General features: G+C 40.8%; 1 protein-coding gene across 1 annotated transcript; it reads left to right on the top strand.

The window, feature by feature from the left end:
- Positions 1-1597: 1597 nt before the first annotated feature.
- On the top strand, positions 1598-10905 carry LOC106884178 (GPN-loop GTPase 3). Its single transcript, XM_089346288.1, has 8 exons — positions 1598-1811; positions 2871-2979; positions 4620-4707; positions 5977-6056; positions 6899-7139; positions 8189-8288; positions 8497-8631; positions 9723-10905. The coding sequence occupies exons 1-8, from the start codon at positions 1764-1766 to the stop codon at positions 9753-9755; spliced, it is 834 nt and encodes a 277-aa protein (XP_089202414.1). The 5' UTR covers positions 1598-1763; the 3' UTR covers positions 9756-10905.
- The last annotated feature ends 6358 nt before the right edge of the window (positions 10906-17263 follow it).

The following is a 17263-nucleotide window of genomic DNA, read 5'->3' on the forward strand; positions in this document are numbered from 1 at the left end:
GAATTTAGTATCGTTGAGTCACTTCAAATTCCAGAGGTCAAATACACACTAATTACTCCACAGTCGAACGGGAACAGTTATTTCCCCTTGGTCTCGTGTAACCCCAAATCAGCTTAGATCCTGCAGACGAAACCTATGATCCAAACCGTTCTAGCCATGACCACTTACGCTTTTATAGGTCAATATATATAAAGATCTTCAGCCGGGAACAAAAAAAAATTTAACCTGCCTGGGTGGGTGTTAACAAGTTACTCTTTTACTTGCTGGAGCACCGCCTTTAGTCGAGCAAATCGACCCCGGGACTTATTCTTTGTAAGCCTGGTACTTATTCTATCGGTCTCTTTTGCCGAACCGCTAAGTTACGGGGACATAAACACACCAGCATCGGTTGTCAAGCAATGCTAGGGGGACAAACACAGACAAACAAACATATATATACGACAGGCTTCTTTTCAGTTTTCGTCTACCAAATCCACTCACAAGGCTTTGGTCGGCCCGAGGCTATATATATATATATATATATTTTTTTTTTTTTTGAAAAATTGAAATTTTACTAACAAACTTAATTTTTTAGAATCTTAATCTTCGTATTTTTCTACGTTTCGCAAAAAAATAATTTAAAAAATCTTGGAAAAGTTAAAAATAAGGAGTGGTAAGTGAAATTTTGAAAATGTCATTTTTTCGAAAAATCCGGGAAAAGTGAAAAATAAGGAGTGGTGGATGAAGGGAGTGGTAAGAGAAATTTTGAAAATGCGATTTTTTGAAATTTCTTTTTTTTTTTTTTTCAGTATCGGATCTTCCATAACCAAAAAAAATCAATATAGTTAGGCGCAGGAGTGGCTGTGTGGTAGGTAGCTTGCCTACCAACCATATGGTTCCGGGTTCATTCCCACTGCGTGGCACCTTGGGCAAGTGTCTTCTAGTATAGCCTCGTATATATGTATATATATATATATATATATATGTGTGTGTGTGTGTATATGCGTTTGTGTGTCTGTGTTTGTCCCCCCACCATCGCTTGACAACCGATGCTGGTGTGTTTACGTCCCCGTAAACTAGCGGTTCGGCAAACGAGATCGATAGAATAAGTACTAGACTTACAAAAAATAAGTCCTGGGGTCGATTTGCTCGACTATAAAGGCGGTGCTCCAGCATGGCCGCAGTCAAATGACTGAAACAAGTAAAAGAGTAAAAGAGAGGCGTAGGAGTTTACTATTCTGAACGATTACTAAAAAAAAAAATGGTTCAGAATCACTTATAAGTAGACAATCATCATTTACTTCTTTTACCACTCTGAAATCCTCATAGATTTTTGGAAGTAAAACTCTCCCATTTCCTTGTATAGATCTCTCTCTTTCTCCCTCCTCTTTCTTCCTCTCTCTCTCTTTCTCTATCTCTCAGTTGCTTATAACAATGAAAAATATTAACGCCTGTATTCAATAAAAAAGCAATAACATTAATAATAATAATAACAACAACAATAGTGTTATTAAGAATAAGGTTTTTATAATTTATTTTTGCAAATTCTTGGTAAAAATATTTCAATAATAAAATTTAAGCAGCAGAAGAAACTTTATTCTTCGCAGTTGTTTTGTGATGTATTTGTTTATGATAGAAGCAAAACAAGCATGGCTGTCATCGTTTGAAAATAAAACTTGGGGAAAATTACTCGTCTTTAATACACCTGTTTGATGAATTAATTGGATGATTAATTCCTTCGTTGATTAAAAGTTGTTGAAGATAACATCAGATTCCGAAGTATCATGCCACGCTACGGACAAATTGTTGTGGGCCCGGCCGGTAGTGGTAAGGTAAGGTAAAATCCGTTTGATCCAAGTTAAATTATTTAAGTGCAGTGCTTGTTTAACCCCAGGTCAACTGTCATCGTAAACAGATCTGTGATCAAAAGCATTCCAAACATGACCATCCCATTTTAAAGGAGTATGTAAGGAACATTGGCTGAAGGCGGAATTCTGGTATAAAGTACCCCATAACTTTTGGCGATCTTTCGATTTTTATTTTTGGGAATTTTCAGAAAATTTTTGTGAATTCTACACAGGAATTGATATGATTATGCAAAAGAAAAAAAAATGGTAGAGATGGACTATATGTAATCTGAACCTTCCCCCCCCCCTTATTTATTAATTTTTTTAACGGAATCCCACGTTTTAGGCTATGGAGATTCCGATTCTGAAAAAAAATTTTTTGAAAAATTTCAATCCCCCCCCACCAAGCAGGCTATTTACATGCTAGAAATAACAGCCAAATCTCACAAAACTAGTGTTAGGGTTTGAGTTAGGGTTAGGTTTACCCTGTGGATCTATATAAAAACCGGTGGTGGGGGTGGGTCGAAATTTTGAAATTGAGATTTTTGAAAAAATTTTTCCAGAATCGGATTCTCCATGTTCTGAAACATAGGATTCCGTAAAAAAAAAACAAAATTTAAAAGGCGGGGTATACCCAGATTACATATACTCCATCTCCACCAAAAAAAAAAAAAAAAAAAAAAAATAATAATAATAAGGGCGCTCTTTCGTTTCGATTACAATTTTACGTCATTTCTAATCCACGTGCGTTTGTTTATGTTTCTGAACAAGATCGTCGCTTTCCGTAAAAGGGTTTTATGGTTAGGGTGAGGGAATTCCGTCCCTAACCCCCCAACCGTAACCCTCTGTGATATTTACTTGACTGTTTCAGTGATTTAGTTTCGAATCTGCCACTACACTGATGTGTGGCCAACCCCCACCACCTCTGGATTACCAAGATAATTGAATACTAAAGGAAGGGTTAATGCTATGGGTTTCATCGCTTCTTCATTGTTACAATGGTTATTCTTATAAGTTTTCTACCACTTTCACTTTCACTTTCAGTCGACTTATTGCTACAATTTGCAACAATATTGCGAAGAAATGAGACGGACAGTCCATGTGGTCAATCTAGATCCAGCAGCTGAACATTTTCAATATTCTATGTTGGCAGGTAAGATCTAGGTACCTAGCTTTTATCTTTTATTTGTTTCAGTCCTTAGACTACAGCCATGCTGGAGCACCACCTTGAAGAGGTTTATTTTTGCCTTAAGCCTGGTACTTATTATATCGTCCTCATTTTGCTGAACCACTAAGTTTCTTATTTCTTTATTGTCCACAAGGGGCCAAATATAGAGGGGACAAACAAGGACAGACACAGGGATTAAGTTGATTACATCGACCCCAATGCGTAACTGGTACTTAATTTATTGACCCTGAAAAGATGAAAGGCAAAGTCGACCTCGGCGGAATTTGAACTCAGAATGTAACAGCAGACGAAATATCGCTAAGCATTTCGCCCGGCATTGCTAATGTTTCTTATTTCTTTATTGCCCACAAGGGGCTAAACATAGAGGGGACAAACAAGGACAGACACAGGGATTAAGTCGATTACATCGACCCCAGTGCGTAACTGGTACTTAATTTATTTACCCCGAAAAGATGAAAGGCAAAGTCAACCTCGGCAGAATTTGAACTCAGAACGTAATGGCAGACAAAATACCGCTAAGCATTTTGCCTGGCGTTGCTAACGTTTCTTATTTCTTTATTGCCCACAAGGGGCTAAACATAGAGGGGACAAACAAGGACAGACACAGGGATTAAGTCGATTACATCGACCCCAGTGCGTAACTGGTACTTAATTTATTTACCCCGAAAAGATGAAAGGCAAAGTCAACCTCGGCAGAATTTGAACTCAGAACGTAATGGCAGACAAAATACCGCTAAGCATTTTGCCTGGCGTTGCTAACGTTTCTTATTTCTTTATTGCCCACAAGGGGCTAAACATAGAGGGGACAAACAAGGACAGACAAACAGATAAAGGGATTAAGTCGATTACATCGACCCCAGTGCGTAACTGGTACTTAATTTATCAACCCCGAAAGGACGAAAGGCAAAGTCGACCTCGGCGGAATTTGAACTCAGAACGTAACGGCAGACGAAATACTGCTAAGCATTTCGCCCGGCGTGCTAACGTTTCTGCCAGCTCACCACCTTGTACCACTAAGTTTCAGGGGTGTAAACACACCACCACCGATTGTCAAGTGATGGTGAAGGAACAGTCAGTCACATGCTCATTGAGATATATGGTGCATTGCTGTAATCGAAAAGGCCTGCCCACAGCAAGAGAGGAGAGGTGGGTGGGAGGAAGGAGGTGTGAGAGGAGGAGAGTGTGGATGAAGAGAGGAGAGTTGAGCCCATGTGGCGCAAAGGAGTGAAGAGAGAAGTTTAATCCCTGCTCACGGCGAAGACGGGAGTCCGGCTGGCTCCTGTGCAAGGACAATCCGAACACAGACAGGTGTTGTAATATACATACATACACAACAGGGTTTTTTTCATTTTCCATCTACCAAATCCCCTCAGAAGGCTTTGGTTGGCCCCAAGGTGTCATGCAGTGGGATTGAATCCTGAACCTGTGCATTCACATACATACACACTGCAGCCACACTGCTCTCACCGCAGTATGCACACATGCACCCTTTCCCCTGAACACACACACACACACACACATTCCGCTATTTTTTTACTGTTACACTACTACGTTCAACACTCATCACATCATTGTCTTTCATATTCTGTGTACCTTTCCCTCAGATATTCGGGAGTTAATCAGTGTTGAAGATGTGATGGAGGATCCTGACCTGAAATTTGGTCCAAATGGTGGCTTGATATTCTGCATGGAGTAAGTATGGCACCTCTTTTCCTCTCTCTCTCTCTCTCGTCTATTTGTGCATCCCTCTCTCCTTTGCTATGGAGTATGTCATCTCTCTCTTTATCTATCTGTCTCTCTGTTTGCCTATCTCTGTCTGTCTATATATCTATGTATCTCCCTGTCTGTCTATATATCTATGTATCTCCCTGTCTGTCTTCTGTATGATTAAATGTACCATTTCTCTAAATGCATCTGTCTATACCTCTTTCACTGTCTCGGTCTCCTTGTCTTTCTGTTTCATATTCTCTTCTTCTCTCCCTCCCTCTCTCTCTCTCTCTCTCTCCCCTTCTCTTTATCCCTCCCAATCTCTCATCTTGGGTCTCAATGACAACAGTGTCTTTTACAATGTGACAGCACTGAGCAGTGATGTGAATACTCTTTTACTTGTTTCAGTCATTTGACTGTGGCCCATGCTGGAGCACCGCCTTTATAGTCGAGCAAATCGACCCCAGGACTTATTCTTTGTAAGCCTAGTACTTATTCTATCGGTCTCTTTTTGCCGAACCGTTAAGTTATGGGGACGTAAACACACCAGCATCGGTTGTCAAGCGATGTTGGGGGGACAAACACAGACACACATGTATATATATATATATATATATATATATATACATATATATACGACGGGCTTCTTTTCAGTTTTCGTCCACCAAATCCACTCATAAGGCTTTGGTCGGCCCGAGGCTATAGTAGAAGACACTTGCCCAAGGTGCCACACAGTGGGACTGAACCCGGAACCATGTGGTTGGTAAGCAAGCTACTTACCACACAGCCACTCCTGCGCCTATATATATATACGATAGGCTTCTTTTCAGTTTCCGTCTACCAAATCCACTCTCAAGGCTTTGGTCGGCCCGAGGCTATAGTAGAAGACACTTGACCAAGGTGCCACGCAGTGGGACTGAACCCGGAACCATGTGCTTTGTAAGCAAGCTACTTACCACACAGCCGCTCCTACGCCTATAAATACAAAATTATTACCAGTTCAAATATGCTTGGTGCCGCAAGCTGATTTTTGGCATATTTATGCCATTTCTCTACAGTGAGAAATTTTCTCCATGAAAAAACCATAACGAATAACTTTGTTATGGATTCAAATATGCCACAAGAATATTTGAACCGGCGATAACCTTGTATCTAACGACAGTGACTGTGGTTACTAATTATCTTCTGCTGTTAGTGTTAATTAAATTACAATGGTTGTAAATGTTTTTTTTTTTTTTTTTTTTTTTTTTGAAGGTACCTGGCTGAGAACATGGACTGGTTATTCGAACAGTTGGATGATATTGAAGATGACTACATCCTCTTTGACTGTCCCGGTAAGTAAACGGGTCTTTGAGGGGGGGGGGGGGTATCGTTGGTTGTGGCAATACTAGAAGGAAGGGAGACAACTCTGCCTTTTGTGTGTATACTCTTTTACTTGTTTCAGGCTTTTGATTGTGGCCATGCTGGAGCACCGCCTTTTAGTCGAGCAAATCGTCGACCCCAGGACTTATTCTTTGTAAGCCTAGTACTTATTCTATCGGTCACTTTTGCCGAACCGCTAAGTTACGGGGAAGTAAACACACAAGCATCGGTTGTCAAGCGATGGTGCGGGGACAAACACAGACACACAAACATAAACACACACACACACACACATACATATATATATATACATATATACGATGGGCTTCTTTCAGTTTCCGTCTACCAAATCCACTGACAAGGCTTTGGTCGGCCCGAGGCTATAGTAGAAGACACTTGCCCAAGGTGCCACGTAGTGGGACTGAACCCAGAACCATGTGGTTGGTAAGAAAGCTACTTACCACGCAGCCACTCCTGGGCCTATCCATATATACGACGGGCTTCTTTCAGTTTCCGTCTACCAAATCCACTCACAAGGCTTTGGTTGGCCTGAGGCTATGGTAGAAGACACTTGCCCAAGGTGCCACGCAGTGGGACTGAACCCGGAACCATGTGGTTGGGAAGCAAGCTACTTACCACACAGCCACTCCTATTTTCTTGTCCCTTCTTCATGCCCCCCCCCCATCCTTTCCTTTCCTTCAACTTCTTTCTCTCTATACTTCTCCAACACCTCATTTTTTTTTTTTTTTTTTTTTTTAAATTTTTTTTTGTGTGGTCCCTCTTTTCTCGGTTCCGCACCTTTTACCTTTTACAGGCCAGATCGAACTCTACACTCACATTCCGGTCATGCGACGTCTCGTGGACACACTGCAGAAGTGGAACTTCAACTTGTGTGCCATCTTCTGCATCGACTCCCAGTTCATGGTCGAGTCGTCCAAGTTCATCAGTGGAGTGCTGTCGGCGTTGTCTACCATGGTCACACTGGAGGTCGCGCATGTCAACGTCATGACCAAGATCGACCTCCTCAGCAAAAAGGCCAAAAAACAACTGGAAAGGTCAGCCTACATCTTTGTTTATGCATCCTATATACATGCGCACCCATGTATGCACACATCTATGCACACCTATATACATACACATGCACGTATATACACATTCATACATACATTCTTTTACTTGTTTCAGTCATTTGACAGACTGTGGCAATGCTGGAGCACCACCTTGAAGAACGAATCGACCCCCCCAGGACCTCTTTCTTTTTAAAGCCCAGTACTTATTCTATCAGTCCTTTTTGCTGAACTAATAAGTTATGGAGACATAAACTTTTTTCCTCTAGGCACAAGGCCTGAAATATGAGGGAGGGGGGGAGCAGTCGATTAGATCAACCCCAGTACGCAACTGGTACTTAATTTATCGACACCGAAAGGATGAAAGACAAAGTTGACCTCGGTGGAATTTGAACTCAGAACGTAAAGATGGACGAAATACCGCTAAGCATTTCGCCCGGAATGCTAACGTTTCTGCCTGGGGGTCGATTTGCTCGACGAAAAGGCGGTGTTCCAACATGGCCACAGTCAAATGACTGAAACAAGTAAAAGAGTAAACGGAGAAAAAACAAAACATGCAAAATATGGAAAATTAGACGAAACCATAACAATTAGGAAACCCATACATACCTTAAAATTACACTGCCTGCCAGTTGTCATTTTACCTGTGCTTACCTTTAATTACACTGCCTACATTTTACCTGTACATAAATTTCTCTGCCTGCTTGTCATTTTACATGTATGCAAATTTCACTGCCTACCCTGTTGTCATTTTACCTGTACATAACTCAAGTTACATGGCCTACCTGTACATACCTTAAAATTACACTGCCTACCTGTTATCATTTTACCTGCACACACCTTAAATTTCACTACCTACCTGTTGTCATTTTTACCTGTACATAAATCGCACTGCCTATCTTTTGTCATTTTACCTGTAAACACCTTAAATTTCACTACCTATTGTCATTTTACCTGTACATACCTCAAGTTATATTGCTTACCTATACATACCTTAAAATTACTCTGTCTACCTTTCTTTGGCATTCTACCTGTAGGTACCTGGAGCCTGACATGATAACTTTATTAAACGAGGAATTTAATGAGAAGAAACATGGCAACAGGTATCACAAGATGAACTCCCTAATGGCTCAGATGGTGAGATTTTTACATAGTTGGTGGAGGGTGGGGGCTGGGTGTGGATGGGTCTCTTTCATCTGGGTCAGGGTTAGGGTTAGGGGGTTCTTTGCTTGATGAATTCCAGGCCATCCCACCACACACAAGTCTGCAATTTTGTAGTTTTCTGTCCTGCCCCCCACCATTCTCTGCATCACGGTCAATCTCCTTTTTGTGATTTGTATTCCAGGTGGACGACTACGGCCTTGTGTGCTTCATGCCTCTGGACATTAGTGAAGACGACAACAGCAGCCTGAACGACATCTTGCTTCAAGTCGACATAGCGATTCAATATGGAGAGGACCTGGAGCCAAAGGAGCCAAGGGTCAGTAGCATTTGGAGATGTCCTTTTATTCCTGTTTCCGTCATTAGACTGTGGCCCCACTTTGAAGAATTTCTTCTTTAGTTGAAAGTACTGACCCCCAATGGCCCAGTGGTTAGGGTAGCGGACTCGCGGTCATAGGATCGCGGTTTCGATTCCCAGACCGGGCGTTGTGAGTGTTTATTGAGCGAAAACACCTAAAAGCTCCACGAGGCTCCGGCAGGGGGATGGTGGCGAACCCTGCTGTACCCTTTCACCACAACTTTCTGTCACTCTTACTTCCTGTTTCTGTTGTGCCTGTAATTCAAAGGGGTCAGCCTTGTCACACTCAGTGCCATGCTGAATATCCCCCCCGAGAACTACGTTAAGGGTACACGTGTCTGTGGAGTGCTCAGCCACTTGCACGTTAATTTCATGAGCAGGCTGTTCCGTTGATCGGATCGACTGGAACCCTCGACGTCGTAAGCGACGGAGTGCCAACAACATTGAGTCCCCAGTGCTTTTCTTCCGTTTAAAGCCTGGTACTTCTATATCGGTCATTTTACTGTGGCCATGCTGAGGCACAACTTGAAGAATTTTTTTGGTAGTCAAATGAATTGACCCCAGTACTTAAAGCTTGGTGCTTCTTCATCCTATCTGACTCTTTTCCTGAACCACAAAGTTACGGGGAAGGAAACAATTGCAGGTTATTTTTGAGAAGTGTTCCCCAATCGGTGGTGTTTCGGAGCAAGTCGTCCATATTTGTTTCATTTTCTCTCTATTATGTGCGTGGGGGGGGGGGGGGTTACCACTATGTAGTTATGAATCGTTATTTATTCTTTTACTTGTTTCTGTCATTTGCCTGCGGCCATGCTGGAGCACCACCTTTTAGTCGAGCAAATCGACCCCCCCCCCCCCCAGGACTTATTCTTTGTAAGCCTAGTACTTATTCTATCGGTCTCTTTTTGCCGAACCGCTAAGTTACGTGGGACGTAAACACACCAGCATGGCCACAGTCAAATGACTGAAAAAAGTAAAAGAGTATTATTATTATTATTATTATTATTATTATTATTATTATTATTATTATTATTATTTTCTTCTTCTCATTGCAGGAAATTGAAGAGCAAGATGAAGGTTATGGTTGATTAGACTGCTGAACATCTGAATGATTTCCATTTATTTTTGCTTATATATATATATATATATATGTGTGTGTATATATATATATATATATATATATATATATATATATGTATATATATAAATGTATATATATGTAAATGTATATATTGTGCATGCATATCAGTGTGTGTGTGTAGGTGTCTATATATATGTGTGTATATATATATATATATTGTTACACTTGGGGACGGTCATATTTTGCCAGTTAAACACCTGCACTGTATATTTGGTCTTCACTGTAGTTTTATTATTATTATTATTATTATTATTATATTTAGTTTCTTTGTCTAAGCCCTTTTGTCACACATCCTGTGACTGTTTCAACAACTCTTTGTCACATCACACGTCTCCCTTTTTGTTCTGCTCGTTCCATTTGAAACACATGGGAAAGAGAGTCACTGAAGAGGTCACAGGATGTGTGATGAAAGAACGTAGACAAAGAAACTAAGATGAGGATAATAATAATAATAATAATAATAATAATAATGAAGCTGAAGTGAAGATCAAATGAATAGATGTGTGTGTTTAATTGGCAAAATATGACCATCCCTAAGTATAACAATATATGTTTTAACACAATTTCAAATAAAGAATCTTGCAAAACAAATATATAAACATATATATATATTCTTATATTCTTTGCATATATTTGTGAGTGTGTCTCTATCTTTCTATATATATATTATTTGTATATATTGGTGTGTGTGAGTATGTATGTATGTATCATATATATATATATATATATATATATATATATATATATATATATATATATATATATATATCATCATCATCATCGTTTAACGTCCGCTTTCCATGCTAGCATGGGCTGGACGATTTGACTGAGGACTGGTGCAACCGGATGGCTACACCAGGCTCCAATCTAATTTGGCAGAGTTTCTACAGCTGGATGCCCTTCCTAACGCCAACCACTCAGAGAGTGTAGTATATATATATATATATATATATATATATATATATATAATATTATTGCAAGAAGAATGGTGACAGGGACCTCAAAGTTTCAGTCTGCTGAAGTCACCGTCACCTCTGTTATAAATAAATGATAAATATGTAACCAACAAAATGCATTAAATAATCCATCAATTTAAAGTGAAATTTGGTTTTTTATCAAAACTTGACTAAAAGAAAGCGTATTGTTGAGCATGTACATGTCCGGTGTAAGAATAGTATTACCCAAATAATTATTTGGATATGGTCATCTAGAATAACCTTTAGGTGCAGGCTTAACTGTGTGGTAAGTAGCTTGCTTATGAACCACATGGTTCCGGGTTCAGTCCTACTGCATGGCACCTTGGGCAAGTGTCTTCTACTATAGCCTCGGGCCGACCAAAGCCTTGTGAGTGGATTTGGTAGGCGGAAACTGAAAGAGGACTGGGGTAGTTCGAATGAGAAACGATACTCCACCCATCATATTTGCCAGACATCTGATTAATTATCGTTTATTCTGCAGTCTTCAAAATCATTTGGACAGACAAAAATATGAATTCTGTTGACGAGGTCAGAATGGTAGTGGAGGAGTATTTTTCGTCACGGACAAGTGAATTTTGGAAGAGGGGGCCTTGTAAGCCTAGCAGATAGATGGAAGAGCATTGTAGAAAATGAAGGAGAGTATATTTTAGATGAAAAAAGAACTTTGTTTTTCTTAATTTTACAAATTAAAAGAAATATTTTAAAAAACTGTATTATTTATATATCAGAAAGAAACACACTCTAAAGAATAGAGCAGTAATTATTACAACAAAATTTTATATCTTGGACATAGAGTTACCCAAGGTTTCACATCCACAAAGCACAGCCTTGTGGACAGCTTGTCAGACTCTATATAAATATAAAATTTTAAATATCTATGTTGCAGATGTATTACAATGGGAATCTGTAGTCTAGATTTTCATTTCAAAATCTTTAAAAGTTATCTCCCTTGCACCTTCTATCTCCATTAACTAATTAATTTTAATCCAATTACAATCGTAATGTTGAGTGATTAAAAATTGTTTACTTTGCTTTGTCAAGAATAGCGGTACACACACACACACATACACGCACAAATCCAAACACACACATACACAAATACACGCACACACATACACATAAACACACAAATGCAAACAGAAATGCACATCATCATCATCATCATCATCATCATCGTTTAACGTCCGCTTTCCATGCTAGCATGGGTTGGACGACTTGACTGAGGAATGGTGAAACCGGATGGCAACACCAGGCTCCAATCTAAATTTGGCAGAGTTTCTACAGCTGGATGCCCTTCCTAACGCCAACCGCTCCGAGAGTGTAGTGGGTGCTTTTACGTGTCACCTGCACGAGGGCCAGTCAGGCGGTACTGGCAACGGCCACGCTCAAAATGGTGTCTTTTATGTGCCACCCGCACAAGAGCCAGTCCAGGGGCACTAGCAACGATCTCGCTCGAAAATCCTATGAAGGCCAGTCAGGCGGTACTGGCAACGGCCACGCTCAAAATGGTGCATCCCATGTGCCACCCGCACAAGAGCCAGTCCAGGGGCACTGGCAACGATCTCACTTGGCTTGCCGGGTCTTCTCACGCACAGCACATTTCCAAAGGTCTCGGTCAGTAGTCACCGCCTCGGAGAGGCCCAATGTTCGAAGGTCTTGCCTCACCACCTCAGCCCAGGTCTTCCTGGGCCTACCTCTTCCACGGGATCCCTCAACTGTTAGGGTGTGGCACTTTTTCACGCAGCTATCCTCATCCATTCTCACCACATGTCCATACCAGCGCAATCGTCTGTCTTGCACACCACAACTGATGCTTCTAATGTTCAGCTTTTCTCTCAAGATACTTACACTCTGACGGGTATTCACATTGACATTACACATCCAACGGAGCATACTGGCTTCATTCCTTGCGAGCTTACGCATGTCCTCAGCAGTCACAGCCCATGTTTCACTGCCATGTAGCATGGCTGTTCGTACACATGCGTCATACAGTCTGCCTTTTACTCTGAGTGAGAGTCCCTTTGTCGCCAGCAGGGGTAAGAGCTCTCTAAACTTTGCCCAGGAATTTTAATCCAATTACAATCGTAATGTTGATTGATTAAAAATTGTTTACTTTGCTTTGTCAAGAATAGCGGTACACACAACACACACACACACAAATGCACACATACATGCATAAATCCAAACACACACACAGACACAAATACACGCACACACACCAATGCACACATACACGCACACACACAAATGCAAACAGAAATGCACACACAAACACAAATCCAAACACACACACACATAAACAGACCGTGGAGTTTCAACTCTTGTTTGTGTGTTTGTCTTCTTCTTGAAATCTTATTTTCTTTTTTTCCTGTTTTCCTTTTTGCTTTTGTTTCTGTTTCCTGTTGTCTTCGTATTCTCTCAATTGAGAGACACATCCTGTAATACACGTGTGTGTGTGCATGTGACACGACAGAGGATCGAGCTATGTGGCACATTGCTGTACTCAAGAAAACCAGGCCACCACTACAGAACTGATATCCTGAAACCGAGGCATCATAAAAATCATATCTTTGGTGTGGGTGCTTGGGCTAGGTAAAAATCACGCAGTACACTACGTAAAGTGGTTAACAGACTATGGGGACCTGTTGTAGGGCCTGGACTTGCCAGTTTCTGTCCAACTCATGCCAGCATGAAAAACGGACGTTAAATGTTGATAATGATGATGATGATATATATTAGAGTATTGTCAGGTCTTATTACAGGCCTAAGGGACCGCTAACCTGACTCCCTCACTTGAGCAGCTTGGTACGCTTGTGAGGAAGACGTCTGGACACCTGGCAGGACTAAGAACAAGTTCTGTTGAAGAGCAGATGAGCTCCTTGTAGGACAACAGCCATCTTTTTGGGGACAGCAATGGCAAACCATACCCAATATCCCTGCCAAGAAAACACTTAAATCAGAGTCAAGTAACGCTATGGCTTCATACGATGGGAGAACACATGCTAGGCGTAGGAGTGGCTGTGTGGTAAGTAGCTTACTTACCAACCACATGGTTCCAGGTTCAGTTCCACTGTGTGGCACCTTGGGCAAGTGTCTTCTACTATAGCCTCGGGCCGACCAAAGCCTTGTGAGTGGATTTGGTAGACGGAAACTGAAAAGAAGCCTGTCGTATATATGTATATATATATATGTGTGTGTGTGTGTATGTGTTTGTCCCCCCCTCCCAACATCGCTTGACAACCGATGGTGGTGTATTTGTGTCCCCCGTCACTTAGCGGTTCGGCAAAAAGAGACCGATAGAATAAATACTAGGCTTCCAAAGAATAAGTCCTGGGGTCGATTTGCTCGACTAAAGGCGGTGCTCCAGCATGGCCACAGTGAAAAAGACTGAAACAAGTAAAAGAGTAAAGAGTATACTGCCAAAGCACATGATACATAATGAAGATATCTTAGAATAGAGGAGTCTGGGTAATGCATTGAGTGATAACACATGAGATAAAAAAAAAAAGAGATATTGATAAGGCTGAAATAATGCAAAATGAAATACAGAAGTCAAGACAGAATACTTTGAAATATTTTGTATTATCGAAGGTAACACAAAATAGATAAGTATACGAAGTTTGAAAGTCTTTCGGTACCAAAAACACTACGTAAAACATTAATGAAAAATGTGGCCCCCGTTTTAAAAAAGATCCCAAGGCTGACCAATTTTAAATTGTTTATATCGGAATTGAAACCATTCTTCATTTTCTAGGCTTCATTATGCCTCAACAAGTGTAAAAGAGTTAAGAGTATATATATATATATACTCTTTTTTACTTGTTTCAGTCATTTGACTGCGGCCATGCTGGAGTCATTTTGCATTGTTTCAGACTTATAAAGTTCTTTTTTAATCAAATATCTTTTATCTTTAACTTGTTTCAGTCATTAGACTGTGGTCATGCTGGGGCACCGCCTTGAAGAATTTTCAGTCGAATGAATTGACCCCCCACCCACCCACTATTTATGTTATTTTTTTTTTTGTTTCAAGACAGTACTTTTTTGTATCGGACTCTTTTACCGAACTGCTAAGTTACAGGGATGTAAACACACCAACACCGGTTATCAAGCAGTGGTAGGGTACAAACACACACACACACATAAAGGCCGCGAGCTGGCAGAAACGTTAGCACACCGGGCGAAATGCTTAGCGGTATTTCGTCTGCCGCTACGTTCTGAGTTCAAATTCCGCAGAGGTCGACTTTGCCTTTCATCTTTCGGGGTCGATTAAATAAGTACCAGTTACGCACTGGGGTCGATATAATCGATTTAATCCGTGTTTGTCTGTCCTTGTTTGTCCCCTCTGTGTGTAGCCCCTTGTGGGCAGTAAAGAAATAACACATACACATTGAATGGGCTGCTTTAAATTTCTGTCCACTCACAAGTCTTTGGTCAGCCCGAGGTTAGAGGAGAAGACACTTGCCCAAGGTGCCGTGTAGTGGACTGAATTCGGAACCATGTAGCTGGGAAGCAAACTTCTTACTACACAGCCATGCTTCCACACACACACACACACATACAAGGGGTGTTCGTTAAAGATTTCCCAAGGACTGGGATAAACGAAACTTGGCATAATTATTAGTCCTTCTCCACATAGCCACCACCAATGGTGACACACTTCTCCCATCAATTTGTACAGCTGTGAAGACCTCGTCTGTAGAAGTCAGCAGGTTGCATCTGGAGCCAAGATTTTACCTTGGAAGTAAGTTCATCATCATCTGAAAAGTACCTGCCCTTCGAAAAAGACTTCATTGTTGGAAAGAGGTGGAAGTCAGATGGTGTGAGGTTCGGAGAGTAAAAGGGATGAAGAAGGATTTCATAGCTGCAGGAGTGTGTTTTTATCTGAGCAACATGCGCATTGTGAACTAGGGCATTGTCTTGGAGAAGGCAGACTCCTTTGGTCAGCATGCCATGCTTCTCTGCTTTGATGGTGTCCTGCAATTTCCGAAGCAGAGAAGCATAATATGCCCCGTTAGTTGTGGTGAAAGACCATCATTACTACTCCATGCTGATCACAAAAGACTGTGGGCATCACTTTGCCTGCTGAGGGTTGGACACGACCCTTCTTTAGAGGTAGTGAGTTATCATGCATCCATTGCTTCTACTGGACTTTAGTCTCAGGATCATAGTGATGGACCCATGTTTCATCCTGTGTGATAAGTCTGCCATAAGTCTTCCTTGTTTTCTTGGCATATTACCAAATGAGCCTGGGAGCAATTGACTCATTCCTGCTTCTGAAAAGCTGTGTGGATTCAGGGAAACCATTGTGCAGACAACTTCTGCATATACAAATGGTCATGAATGATTTTTTTTTCTACAGACCCTCCATTTATCTTCACTTCTTGGGCTAGTTGCTGAATAGTTATGCAGTGATCCTCCATAATGGCGGCTTCCACTTTATATCGACGGTGTTGTCATCAATGACGGAATGTTGTCGTCCAGGCATAGAAATAGTTTTCACCTATGTCCAACCACATTTGAACCGGCAATGCCAGTGTTTGACTACATCATATGATGGTGCATCATCACCATAAACTTCTTTCATTTCATTGAAAGTCTTTTTTGGTGTACGACCTTCTTTCGAGTATAAGAACCTGATCACTGATCTGCATCCAACTGCTTCCATTGTAACCCCTTAGTCCACTTCAGCAACCATAAAAGACAAACGAATACTAGTGGAAAGCTGCAATTTACAAAGTGATATGTAGGGACATGTATGATTATACCTGTACAAATTCTGTTTCATGCAATAACTAGAAGTGGATCAGGGGGGATCTTTAATGAACATCCTTCATGTGTGTGTCTATATCTATCTATCTATCTATCTATCTATCTATCTTCTATCTATCTATCTTCTATCTATCTATCTATCTATCTATTTATCCATCCATCCATCTATCTGTCTCTCTCTATCTCTCTCTCTCTCTATCTATGTATCTATGTATGTATGTATGTATCTATCTATCTATCTATCTATCTATCTATCTATCTATCTACCTATCTTGTATCTATCTATCTATCTATCTATCTATGCTTTTGGTGTAAGAGAGAGAGGGAGAGTTTACAAAGAAATAGAAAGGAGGGTGGGTGAGTGCAGATTCCCTTTAAGAGGAGAGAAGCACTTCAGGGTTTGTCACTTTTTTCATTTTATATTTTTACTATTTTTAGATTATTATTATTATTATTACGAGAGATCAAGTGATGGTGGAGAACAAACAGATACAAATACCCACACATATATACAAGGGGGTGCTGAAAAGTTCTTGGCTTTAAGGGTATTGTGAAAGGGCTGGTTGGAGGTCCAACCTTCTGAGTTCTTTTTACAGGGCTTAGAAAAACTGAAGGGCCGCTGCAATAAGTGCGTGAATCTGAGAGGGGGAATATGTTGTATACAATCATAATTAACTGATCGTCTTCTATTTTCGTATACACAGAGCCA

Source organism: Octopus bimaculoides, chromosome 30 (genome assembly GCF_046866305.1).
Source record: "Octopus bimaculoides isolate indiv1 chromosome 30, ASM4686630v1, whole genome shotgun sequence".
NCBI lineage: Eukaryota > Metazoa > Mollusca > Cephalopoda > Octopoda > Octopodidae > Octopus > Octopus bimaculoides.

What these genes read in the sequence shown, in the direction of transcription:
- LOC106884178 (XM_089346288.1), top strand. Translation starts at nt 1,764, where the DNA reads ATGCCACGCTACGGACAAATTGTTGTGGGCCCGGCCGGTAGTGGTAAG. An exon ending in GGCTTGATATTCTGCATGGA is followed by an intron (nt 4,708 to 5,976) that starts GTAAGTATGGCA and finishes TTTTTTTTGAAG; the next exon opens with GTACCTGGCTGAGAACATGG. An exon ending in ACTCCCTAATGGCTCAGATG is followed by an intron (nt 8,289 to 8,496) that starts GTGAGATTTTTA and finishes TTTGTATTCCAG; the next exon opens with GTGGACGACTACGGCCTTGT.